This window comes from Schistocerca gregaria, chromosome 2 (assembly GCF_023897955.1).
Source record: "Schistocerca gregaria isolate iqSchGreg1 chromosome 2, iqSchGreg1.2, whole genome shotgun sequence".
In the NCBI taxonomy this organism is placed as follows: Eukaryota; Metazoa; Arthropoda; class Insecta; order Orthoptera; family Acrididae; genus Schistocerca; species Schistocerca gregaria.
Genome location: NC_064921.1, coordinates 252,919,895 through 252,933,570, shown reverse-complemented (window position 1 = coordinate 252,933,570; position 13,676 = coordinate 252,919,895). Strand labels below are relative to the sequence as shown.

Below are 13,676 nucleotides of genomic sequence, written 5' to 3'. Positions count from 1 at the left end.
CAGGAAAGAACTCTCATAACACAAAAAAAGAGAAAAATACAGTGGATAACTTCTCATAAGCGACGATGACAATGTAAAATAAAGGAAATGTAGACTATTGATCACAGACCTTCCGTTTACCTGCTACTATCAGAATGTAAGAGTCAAAATTGTTGTCACCAGTGTCATCTGAATCACTAATGTGAAGACAGATAACCCGTTCTATTTTGTCTAGTAATTTTTCGTGCTCAGTATATTTCTTTTCAACCCATTCCATGTCTATCAACCACCTCCAATTCTAGCTCAGTGACAGAGGTAAATTTTTCCTCGTCTAGCTTACATACTTTCATGAGCTTAAAAGTAACACTCTTTACATTTGCCCTTATCGTTGCTATTGTGTTTGGTTCTCGGTGATACATGAGAATTTTTTGATTTTTATTAAGGCATGTCATATTATCAAATTTAACATTACCAGAATTTAACAAATTTGTCATCTGTGCTTTCCTGAAATTTGTCATCTTTGCTTTCTTGCTGTTAACTGTTGGTGGTTTTCCTTCTATCATATTGCGCCCTACTATAGGGCACAATAATGGAATTGCTAGGCAGATTGGGTACTAATTTCTGTTCCAACCACATGATACAAAAAAAGAAAGTAATCCAGTTGAGCATTCATGCCATATATCAGAATGTTCAACTATTAGCTTCCTGTTACCTCATGGCCTCCATCTGGTAAATGCTATGCAATGCAATTAGATGAACATTTGAACATATAACAAAGATAGAAACAAAACAACTGAAAACTAACATATGTGAAGCTTAACTTGTCAAGTAAAAGTTATAATGATGAAATGTCTCCTTTAAATGAAGTATGTTCTCTGATTAACAGAAATAGTGATTTTAATGTCAGACATACCAGATCATGCAGAAAAGTTATGTATCAATCTCCTGACAACATTTTCATCAAAATTATCTAAATATGAAGTTTTCTTCGCCTCCTCGGCTTTGGAAGCATCTGTCACTATTTTTTTCCACTCTCTCTTCATTGGGTGACTGGAAATACCAGTGGCTGCTACCAACCTCCTCAGCAGACATTTTAATGGGATTTTTACTCCCTTGTCTAAGTCTTCAAATTAAATCATCTTAAATTGCACACAATCATCCACACATGACAATGATGGACCTATGGTGCTTGGAGCCTGTGATGCCATGCTTCGTAGAAGAGTTAGTGAGAGAGCACTGAATATAGGGTTGTCAGGTAACTCTCAACTGAAAGACAAAGTGCACAGCTATGCAAGCAACACGTGACCGAAGCGGACACCCCTTCAGAACAAAGGGATGGAGTCACCCAGTGGTCAAGATTAGAATGCAATTCTGCAAATGTTGCCATTAAATCATGTGTGACTTCTATCTATATCACTTTGATTTGCAGTGTAGCATTCAATAAAAGTTACTTGGCCTGCCATAATAATATGTACTTTTAGAAATCTCCTTGTACTTTCATTTTAGTTTTGTGTGCTTGAAATACTGCAAAATTCTGTAAAGCTTTCTACAATTCAAGGCATGCATTGGAAAAAACCTATTAAAAATGAAAATAATGAGATTCTGCGAATAATGAAAAATGAGAAGTATAAAAGCATCCTATGAAGGGTGGAGAAGTAGCTGGAGACAATGACTTTTCAATACAAATAGCTTAAAATCAAAACACAGAAATAAAACAAGAAAATTACAACATTATTTCCAGAAAATCAAATAGATCAGACAACAAACTGTAGAGGAAGACAATGTTGACTTCAATGAAAATGGAACAGATGTGACTGGTACACACTGCCAGGCAAATTGATGGAAGACTGAATAAGGAAGCAGATTGCTAGATTCCAAGAGAAAAGGAAAGATCAAGAAAATAGCCTTATCAGAGATGGACAGATAACGGAAAAACATATGGGTAACATGGCTGCATATCGCTGAAGACTGTAAAACATGGGAAAAACCCTAAAAGCGTTTATGAATCAGGAGATATGGCTAATGATGAACTGTGTTGAAACATGTCACATGAGGCACAAGAGACCTTTAAAAACATAGACAAGAAAAGTGAGGCACAAAAACAAGGTCATGTTCTTCCAACAGATAAAATAAAAGACACTGAGCATTAGCTCACTAATGTCACAGTAGTGCTGCTCAAAACTACAACCAGCAAATCAGTGGTAATGCCCTCTTCTTCAAAGAGAAATTATTTTATGATTACACATGTCCGTAATCCAGAAATACCAGGTAGTTCCAATTAAAGTGCAGCTACTCACAGAGGTCCAGTGCAGCCTCTAATTATTATATGGCAGCAAAACTTAGTAAATATGCTAAGTGCGTTAACACAGAACCGATTTGTACTGGAAAAAGATTTGTTTCAATTTTGGCAACCAGGTGCACATCTGGCATAATACACCATTTGTATGCTCGTATCACATCCACACTGTCATCTGACAAGCTGTAAAGCGAGTGAACAGTATTTCTACCAAGAAGAGAGACTGTACACTGCTCTCAGCACTGTTGTATGTGAACAGCAGCAATTACAGTGTTGCATTGAGAGAGTATCACTGACTGAAAGGCCTGAGTACAGGCCCAATGTCATCAAATGGTTTAAAACTGATAACGAAATTTGAAAAAGGCGGGTGAGCTTGGTGCAGCACCTGGAGAGGAAGGTGTCCTATCCTGGTGGCAGTTATTGATGAGGTGGTTGTTGCTGTAACTGACCATACAGCATGTGCCCTGCATAATGCTAGTGCTCATGCAGTGTCACGAGAATTGGCCATCCCACAGTCAACAGTACCGTTTGCCATATAGCCTTTATCCAACACTCGCAGCAACAATTTAGCTGCATGAGAAACTAGACTGATGGTCCTACGCTCTTCACATTTTTTAGTGTTTCTCTTTTTCTATATTGGTATCATAACTCTTTTTCTATATTGGTATCATAACTGTCGGAAGGAAGTCCTCAGACCATTTCCCTTTGTCGTATATCTCATTACAGAGGTGGACTATTTCTTGCCTTGTTTCACAGACTCTTCAACAGTTCTGCTGGCAAATCATCAATTCCACACAGCTTCCTATTCTTCATCTTCTTCAGTGCCTTTTCTACTTCTGCTTCCAAGATGGTGAATCCCTTTCCATCTTCCGGCACATATTGCTCCTCTTCAACCTTAATTTCACTTTACATATCATCCCACTTATACAGACATTCAATATATTCTTGCCATCTGCTCTAAACCTCCTGTGGGTCTTCTGCTAGAGTACCATCTGCTCTTTCTATTTCCATGTTATTCCTTTCTTTCACATTCAAAAACTATCTCACTAGCCAGTCTATACACCATTTCATACTTTCCCTCTTTCTCCATTTTCTCTATTTTGTCACATTTCTGTTTCATCCATTTTTCCCTTGGTTCTTCAGTTTCTCTTCTTAAATCATTAGTCAGTTTCCTGTACCTCTTTTTGCCTTCTTCAGTTTCTACCTTTTCCCACTTTCTCCGCTCTTCCATCCTTCTCAACATGTTTTCTGTTATCCATTCTTTCCTGGTACTTTGGGATACTCTAATTCCTAGTGCTTCTTTGGCAGAGTCCATGAGTCCTTCCCCATTTTTCCATTTGTCATTAACACTTTAATCAACACTACCTCTCTTCCATTTTTCCACAAACCTGTTTTCCAAACCTGATACCTTTCCTACCTCTTTGAGTCTTCCTATGTTTAGTCTTTTTTTGCTTTACCTCATGGAGAAAAAGTGTAAAATAATGCTGATTTGAGAGTTGGAACAGTGCTCCAAAAACTTTATTTTTTGTCTATTGCCTAGTACCATAATAATTAGTAGTAAAAATGACTCAACAACACGTTTCATTAGACAATACTCTCATCATTAGCTTATAAAAAGCACCTAATGAGGTTAAAATGCTGAAAAGTCTATCAATATTATTGCAGTGTTCATAGAAAAAAACGGAATAAAAACAAATTGGACTGTGTGTCCCCATATTACATCAACAACTTATGTCAGTAGTTATCCCATCTCACACCACGTACTTTACCAGGTCACATCCTGCTGATCTGCTCTGAACCCCAAGATTGTCAAGTTGACACCTATGCAGAGCTGTGGAGATCCTTGTGAACTAACACGTCCACAGCATTACAGCATAAGCACAGCTATTGGCTGAACCACAATGCTGTTGTATTGGCTGCCTATACTTTCCCCATTTTCTAACTATACAGTCATCAGCTTATAGCTACTTCAGCAAAGATGCATTGCAAATTTATGATAAACCATTAAGAAATCTCAGTACGTTGTCATTAACTTGAACATTCTGAATACCGCCATGTTTCTTTTCATTAATTGTGACTACAGAGATGAGGAAAATGTAGGCAACAAATAGAACAGCATTATGATTGAGCCAACAGTTGCACTCATGCTGTAATGATGCTAACATGTTAGTTCACAACAACCCTTGTCAGGTTGACATACTTCACGACCTCCCACCAGCAGTTTCCTGCAGAAAGCTAACGGGACCTTTTTCTTCTGGCGTTTTCTTCTCCCACTCTTCCAGATTGGGCAATCTCTAACAAAATGCCATTTCTCCACAATGGTAGCATACTCCTTTAGCTGTCAAACCCTGCCAATAATGCTGAGCGTCATTACTCTATCCCCACTACAGCCTGCTTCCAATTATCTGTGTTTGCCATCACCATAATGAACATTTTCAATTTGAGTTAAAAGTTTGTCCAATTTAGCAAAGGAAGGTGGTGTATTGCAAAAGAGAATTCTACTCTTATGGGTGGACTGCATACATTCTAAAATATTCATGATCGCTTCAGTCTCTGAAATTTCAACAAGCAAGGCTAAGATAGCACAACGGACCTGCTTAACGTAATAGGATAGTGTTTCATCCCTTCTTTGTACCTGATAAACATATTTATTAAAAATGTCTTTCTTCTCACAAGTATCAACATCAAGAGCATTTTCTGGAAATCCCAGAATGTTTCCTGGTTCTAGGCCTCAGCAATAATCTTGGCAAAACTTTATAAGTTGCAAATTTTAAAAGAAAAACAGCCCTATGGCCTCAACTTTAAATTAATAAAAAATTACTTTAAAGGAACATAACTTTAACATAACTGCAGATCAGAGCTCACTAGTTGTGAAATTAAGTCAATTATTAGGCCTTGTGAATATGCAAAATAATGATTTGCAAAAGCTATTACGTTTCAAAAATACCCAATAGCAAGATCTCATAAATACATGAATTATGGAAAACATTCGGAAATATGATGTTATGATAGCCTGAAAGATATACACAGGAATCAGCACATTCTTGATGTTTGGCGTTCACATCAGCCATGTGTCTGAATTCCGTGCTCAAGAGCTCCAATGACAGCAACAGGGAGGAGGGCCTGTGTACACCAATAATGGCACCTAGAACACACAAACCCTGTATTAATACACAGTTCATCGAAATACTAAAACCAACAGCCAAGCACTGGGCAGTGCCAAATGCAGGAAGAGGTGTTAAACATTATAGGGTGACAATCCCAGTTAATATTAAGCAATACTTCATTAAACAACCTCCAATGACGTGAAATTTCACTTGATAAATTTATAACCACAATTAGCTCAAGTTCCACTTGCTGCCAGACCAAGGTGCCAGAATGTCAACACTGTGCATCGTCGCAGTACACCAAGAGCCGACTGACTACTCGCAATGCTCCGTGTGCTGTCTTCCCTCTGCCACTGACCAAGTCTCACCTTGCGAGCTGCAGGCGTCCTAAACAGAGGGCGCTAGCCAATCAGGATGCCACAGAGAGTGTAACTTTGACAGCAAAACTATCCTGCCAACGGCTCAGTGTTTTATTCCATTTTATTTTGTTGATGACACTATTATGTTGGTAGACTTTTCAGTGTTTTACCTTCATGAGCTAAATACGCTGTTGAACTGTGTGTACAACATAAATTACAGCTGAATGCTACTAATTATTACAGTAAAAACATTATAGCCAATAGGCCTACCTCTCATTTGTGATAGATAATATTAAATCTATTGCCCAGCACTTTTTTAAAATTGTAAATCAGGCTTCTCTCATATATTGTTTGTTTTCCATCCAAAATTTTCTGATATTTCAATATATTACTTAGATTTTGATGGTACTAAGGAAATAATTTGGGATTCATACACCTGCTAACAATTATACCTATTTTAAAGAGTAGGCCTACAGTTAAGCAAAAAACGGCAGTAAACAACTCAAGATGCCCCTGTACATCCCACACCAAGCCATATTTGTAATTCACAAAACAACACAACACTATATTTCCTCACTCTGCTAATATCCAGTTCTGCAAAAAAAGTTATGGCTTATCTGCAACAATTATAAAATATTCATTCAAAATTAATATTTGGCGTGAGTAAGGTTGCTGACCTGCAGGAGGAGGAGATTAGTGTTTAACATCCCGTCGACAACGAGGTCATTAGAGAAGGAGTGCAAGCTCGGGTGAGGAAGGATGGGGAAGGAAATCGGCCATGCCCTTTCAAAGGAACCATCCCAGCATTTACCTGAAGCGATTTAGGGAAATCACGGAAAACCTAAATTAGGATGGCCGGAGACGGGATTGAACCGTCGTCCTTCCGAATGCGAGTCCAGTTATAATTCCATGAATATGACTGATATTATTTATTGCTTTTTGGTCGTTGCCAGTCTTGGCTAACATACACCGCTGTTTTAGAGCAGATTTTAAACTGAACTGCAGGTAACTCTGTTGTTAAAATTTACTTAGACAAGCCCTAAAAAGTGTTGTATGGTAATTAAAGTTGACAATGAGCTAGAAATAGTTTACAGTGGTTGGTAAATCTCAATTAATAATGTACCCACAATACTATGATTTTATGGCACATACTTCAGTAGTGAACATACGAGATACAGCTTTGAAACTGGATGTTGTAGCAAAATAATACACATCAGTGGTCACTTACAACAAGCATGAGGAATACCTTCCTGTTTTTACAAAATTTTTGGAGCCAAAATGGCCATACTGATAATGCAATGAACAAAACCGCCACGCAACAACAATACTAAGGCAAGTAGATTGTTAATGACAGTTCTTTGAACCCAAATATGTTAAAATTTAGATTACAACTCTCAGATTGAGTCACTAAATTTGCTTACCTCTCGATTTCCCTACCTCGGCCATGAGAGATCTACCCACATTCAGGATATACTACATCCAGTCACTTGAGTACGTTGACACAACTACAGCCTTCTGAAAGTTCGATGATCTCTGCCTGCAATTTGTTCTCGGTTACAGCTGTCATCGACAAATCACGTTGTTATTACACCCTATGCGCTCCATCTTTGATTTGTGTATCTTTATTTTACACCACACAATCTTAAATAAGAAAACGTTTACAATTTACCTTCTATTTAAAAATACAAACAGAGAGTCAAACATGAACAAGATACTTAAAAGCACAGTTAGACATATAGTCACATACTAAGAAGATGGTAAAACGTAACTTAGCCATTATATGAAACAACATTTTATATTTCGGTACACAGTTTCATCATGTAAGTATTAGTTTACAGCTGTGTGGAAACGATTTGCGGTCTGTTATGGGCGTAAACGACGTAGGCGTGTCGTTGGTTTGGAAGAATCAAAACGGAGAAATCTTGGAGAACAGCATTCATATTACATTCACGATACTTCAGCTTGCCATTTACCTCTGGAACAATGGATATTTCCTGGTCAAGTGGATCACGTCGACGTTTTCTCCCCATGTTTGGATCTCCAACACACCCTACCTAAACACTGTATTGTTTACAAATAAATACACGTGGTTCGAGCAAAGATGCCGCATTAAATTCAAAGCAGTTATCTCTACTTCGAAGACAGAAGATTGTACAAGTACTTACCTTTTATCCACAGACGAGGTGGTTATATTCTTTCCAAGTTCTTTCCCCTTTTGCCTTTATCTTTAAAATTTAGCCAGGACAGCATAATTTAAGCATTACGATGGATACCAACATCCATACTGTGTAAACTACAGTGAAGTGTATGGTAGATGGTAATTCTTGGCATATGAACTGGAATGATCATATAGGTTCACTTGTGGATCAACCGGGTGGTAGACTTCTGTTAACTGGTAGAATACTGGACCAGTGCAATCAGTCTACAAAGGAGACTGCTTACAAATCGCTCCTGCGACCGATTCTAGAATATTGCTCAAGTGTGTGGGACCCATACCAAATAGGACTAACAGGGGATACTGGACGTATACAGAGAAGGACAGCACGAATGGTCACAGATTTGGTTGATTTTTGGGAGGGTGTGACATATCCACAGAAGGAATTGAACTGGAAAAACCCTGAAGATAGACGTAAACTATCCCGTGAAAGTTTATTAACAAAGTTTCAAGAACCAGCTGTAAATGATGACTCTAGTCGTACACTACAACCCCCTACATAACGTTCACACAGGGATCGTGAAGTTAAGATTACAGTAATTAGTACACACACAAAGGGATTCAAACAGTCATTCTTCCTGTACTCCATTTGTGAACGGAAAGGGATGAAACGCTAACTAACTGGTACAGTGGGAAGTTCTCTCTGCCCTGCATCTCGCGGTGAGTTGCAGAGTATAGATGCAGGTGTAGACGTAGATGTACTACGTACTAAATAGACACTGCACTTCAGATGACGATACTCACACATGCTGTCAGTGGAACAGCATGAACTAGGACATCAGTGTTGAGGTTTCTAGGGAAAACAGTGTTCATGTTGAGGTGTAGTTGTCTGCTAACATCGATAGTTAACCTATTTTCATCGCTGTCGCTATGTTCTAAAGTGTTTGCTCATGTTATAGCAGTGGGTTTTCAGATTTTTCATCTTCTTAGGTTTTATTTTTATCCTTCTGCTTTGTCATGAAGCGTTCCCAGTGCTCCCTGACATCTTTTGTATTTTTTTACATTGAGTTTTCTTCCCAAGAAATGCTAGATATCTGAAAGCGAAAAATGATGTAATTTTAAAATAACTGGATAGAGCTGACACCTACAGCGTTATAAAAACGAACATATGCTGATGAAGTAATTTTCGTTAAATGACTTCTTAGCGAACAAATTACCGCTATTGAAGCAGAAAAATACAATTGTTTTTCATTTTATTTGTTATGCAGGTAATAAAGAAATGGATCAGGTAAATAGGCTTTATGAATTCCCTTACAAATGTTGTTTGATGATATGTAGGATGAACATTAATAAAACCGACAAGCTGCAGGAATGGATTACTGTCTGAAAATAAAGGAAAAAAGGTCTTATGAACATGTGTCCAGAAATGCATTGTTGTCACATTATATGGCGCTGACGACTCAAAGTTCATCTAACCAAATGCCATGTGTTCCTTACATATCTTAGGCTATGTGATTGACACAACATACCATAAGCAGTAGAATGGTCTGTTATTCAAGTCGGGAACAATTCAAGATGGTATTGTGTACAGCCAAGGAGATGAAAGGTTGAGAGGCAGAAATCAATCCTCCAAATCTAGTGTACACACTGTCTGCTGCCTCCTTGCACATTCATCTGCCTCACGAGGGAGCCACGTGGTCTAAGGCAACTTGTCACGATTCGCACAGCTCCCCCTGCCAACGGTTTGACTCCACCCTCGGGCATGGGAGTGTGTGTTGTTCTTAGCATAAATTAGTCGAATTTAGATTAATTAGTGTGTAAAAACATGGTTCAAACGGCTCTGAGCACTATGGGACTTAACTTCTGAGGTCATCAGTTCCCTAGAACTTAGAACTACTTAAAACTAACTAACCTAAGGACGTCACACACATTCACGCCTGAGGCAGGATTCAAACCTGCGACTGTAGCAGTCTCACAGTTCCAGCCTGTAGTGTCTAGAACCGCTCGGCCACCTGGCCGCCTATTAGTGTGTAAGCCTAGGGACTGATGATCTCAGCAGTTTGATCCCATAGTCCTTACCACAAATTTCCAAATTTCAATTCATCTGCCTCAAGGGACCCATGATCACACAAGCGCCCAAAAGGGGCTAGAAATGTTGTGTGATGTGGTTGGTGTCTGTGAGGATACTTTTCTTGGTATATCTGTGCTGCCTCTCGATTTTTTCCCTCATCGTGCCTGGAATCACTCAACAGAGGAAAGTCCTCTGGACCTGACGGGATACCATTTCGATTCTACACAGAGTACGCGAAAGAACTTGCCCCCCTTCTAACAGCCATGTACCGCAAGTCTCTACAGGAACGGGAGGTTCCAAATGGTTGGAAAAGAGCACAGGTAGTTCCAATCTTCAAGAAGGGTCGTCGAGCAGATGCACAAAACTATAGACCTATATCTCTGACGTCGATCTGTTGTAGAATTTTAGAACATGTGTTTTGCTCTAGTATCATGTCGTTTTTGGAAACCCAGAATCTACTCTGTAGGAATCAACATGGATTCCGGAAACAGCGATTGTGTGAGACCCAATTCGCTTTATTTGTTCATGAGACCCAGAAAATATTGCATACAGGCTCTCAGGTAGATGCTATTTTTCTTGACTTCCGGAAGGCGTTCGATAGTTCCGCACTGTCGCCTGATAAACAAAGTAAGAGCCTACGGAATATCAGACCAGCAGTGTGGCTTGATTGAAGAGTTTTTAGCAAAAAGAACACAGCATGTTGTTATCAATGGAGAGACGTCTACAGACGTTAAAGTAACCTCTGGCGTGCCACAGGGTAGTGTTATGGGACCATTGCTTTTCACAATATTTATAAATGACCTAGTAGATAGTGTTGGAAGTTCCATGCGGCTACTCACGGATGATGCTGTAGTATACAGAGAAGTTGCAACGTTAGAAAATTGTAGCGAAATGCAGGAAGATCTGCAGCGGATAGGCACTTGGTGCAGGGAGTGGCAACTGACCCTTAACATAGACAAATGTAATGTATTGCGAATACATAGAAAGAAGGATCCTTTATTGTACGATTATATGATAGCGAAACAAACACTGGTAGCAGTTACTTCTGTAAAATATCTGGGAGTATGCGTACGGAACGATTTGAAGTGGAATGATCATATAAAATTAATTGTTGGTAAGGCGGGTACCAGGTGGAGATTCATTGGGAGAGTCCTTAGAAAATGTAGTCCATCAACAAAGGAGGTGGCTTACAAAACACTCGTTCGACCTATACTTGAGTATTGCTCATCAGTGTGGGATCCATACCAGATCGGGTTGACGGAGGAGATAGAGAAGATCCAAAGAAGAGCGGCGTGTATCGTCACAGGGTTATTTGGAAACCGTGATAGCGTTACGGATATGTTTAACAAACTCAAGCGGCAGACTCTGCAAGAGAGGCGCTCTGCATCGCGGTGTAGTTTGCTCGCCAGGTTTCGAGAGGGTGCGTTTCTGGATTAGGTATCGAATATATTGCTTCCCCCTACTTATACCTCCTGAGGAGATCACGAATGTAAAATTAGAGAGATTAGAGCGCGGACGGAGGCTTTCAGACAGTCGTTCTTCCCGCGAACCCTACGCTACTGGAACAGGAAAGGGAGGTAATGACACTGGCACATAAAGTGCCCTCCGCCACACACCGTTGGATGGCTTGCGGAGTATAAATGTAGATGTACAGAAACACCATTTTGGCTTGGTCCCAACATGAATATTGGATCATTCTGCTACTTCCAGGATGCTGCATCAATCACAATGACTGCAACACACAAGGAACATACGGCACTTTGTCAGAGGAACCTTCATTCGTGAGCACGATCTACTGTGGCAATGATACATTTCTGGACACATGTTTGCAGGGCCTCTTTTCCTCCATTTCTAGTCAGGTATCTATCCCTGCAATTTGTTGATTTTTATTAATGTTCACCGCATACATATGTCGACATTCTGAAATGTTGTTTCACTCCAGTTTAACAAACAAAATTAATCAAGAAATCAATTATAAAGTTTGCTTCAGCCCACCGATGTACATTACGTCTGTTGTGATGCCATGACTACCTTGTACTACATAGATATGTTTCTGATGATGTAGAATATTTTTATATGGTTATATAATGTAGAACATGAAGTGTGACTATGATTACTTTGCTGTTTTCTATACAAGTCCCTTGTATAAAGACTTAGATTTTTTTCTGATGGTCTTTCAAAGAGTTTTATTAAGTATATCGTGTGAAACGGATGCAATAGGCAGAAGTGTAGTAAGAACTGTGGAGCAAGAGAGGTATCAATAGATGTCGGGTTGAACAGTGTGGCAGACAGTCGCAGATGGCGCGTGCGCTAGGCGGTAGAAAAGCAAGTAGTGTGTGTAGTAAAGGTGTGCATTTGATGGGATATCAATACAGAACTTTTGTGTGTCAGACACGGTTTGAAATTTGACTTTATGATGGACATTCTAAACGGACGTTGTATTACGGAATGCTGTTGGTTTTTGCAGAATGATGCTTGTGGCAGTGACAATGCACTCGTGAACAGACAGTATTGTCATCGGTTTAGAATTGAACTGCAATACATAAACTGTGAATTTAATATTGCTCGTTTTTCTTGACCACGAATTATGACATATGCTGAAACATTAACTGCCAGTGTGGAAACTGTGAACTGTGGTGCTGTGTAAGTGACCGGTTTTGCAGGAACAGTGTTATCGTGAACCATGGATATTAACAACAGGTGGGCTATCTTAATTCACATTCGGCAAATTATAGCAAATGGAATGTTAATTTAAACATGATGTAGGGACTCTGCCAAACTATTGTGTGTGAAAGTTGCAGTTGAACTAATATGTTCTTCAAGTGCTGCATAAACAGTAACTTTGTTCCTGCCGACGACAAATGGATGCTTCGCAACTTATTACCAGCACCAGCCAAAACAGGGTGCAAGGAAAAACGATGTATCAATGCTAAGGACACGACTGGGTGAACTTGTAGGATTCATATCAGCAACTATAAACTGCTTCTATCACCGTCGACACATCACGCTGACCCAGAGCAGATAAAACTGAAAACAATTCCTCCTTTCGAGAAACACACAGTTGTAACCAATTTAATTTCTTTCTGCTTTGTAACAGATTACCTCTCAATGTTTCTCTCAATAAATAAAAGTATAGTAGTGTATTGTAAAGACAGTTGTAGTTATTGCCATCATTTAATTGTTTTTGCTTTTCAGTGTAATTGTACTAGTTGTTGCATTATGTGGTGTGTGTCTTTTGGAATGGTGTGCTTCACCATGTATATACAGTAGTGTAGACAGGAGAATTTGTGTGGTGTACTGTGAAATGTGGAAAAATTTGCAAGTTGAGGCACCCGCCATTAAAGTTATTTACACTGACCAATTACAAAGAAGTAGCTTACTCGCCATTGGTTCAAGTTGATGTATTAGAGGGAACTTTAAACCTATCATCCGTCAAAGTAAGCGATGTTTGCTTACATGTCACTTAACATCATACTTCCATTCATTTATGTTTAGATGTAAATTTATCTGGGTTTAACTTTTTCTGGTAAGCAAAATTACAGTATAGTGTGACCATTTTTGTGAAATTAACTTCAGAGCGTTTTATGTACTGTTTTCACTATCAAAGGATTTTATAATCAGAATTTTAATCGAATTGAGAAACTTCTCATACAGAGGTTGGCTTTTGAAGTTTCCAGAAGTAAAATGGTTTCTTGGGGTTTATACAATA

The 13,676-nt window shown here is 39.0% G+C and overlaps 1 protein-coding gene across 6 annotated transcripts in view; it reads right to left on the bottom strand.

Moving 5' to 3' along the window:
* Positions 1-8,062, bottom strand: part of LOC126336802 (gastrula zinc finger protein XlCGF42.1-like) — a 48,288-nt gene extending 40,226 nt beyond the window's left edge. For 3 of the 6 annotated variants that reach the window (XR_007564997.1, XR_007564998.1, XR_007564999.1), the window contains exon 1: positions 7,163-7,807. Coding sequence is in view for 3 of the 6 variants with exons in the window: in XM_050000838.1 (XP_049856795.1) it covers positions 7,715-7,771 (57 nt within the window). In the remaining 3 variants the exon portion in view is untranslated. Of the gene's footprint in view, positions 1-7,162; positions 7,840-7,906 lie in introns of those variants that run through there. The other 3 variants (XM_050000837.1, XM_050000839.1, XM_050000838.1) reach the window with 2 other exon arrangements.
* Positions 8,063-13,676: the final 5,614 nt, after the last annotated feature.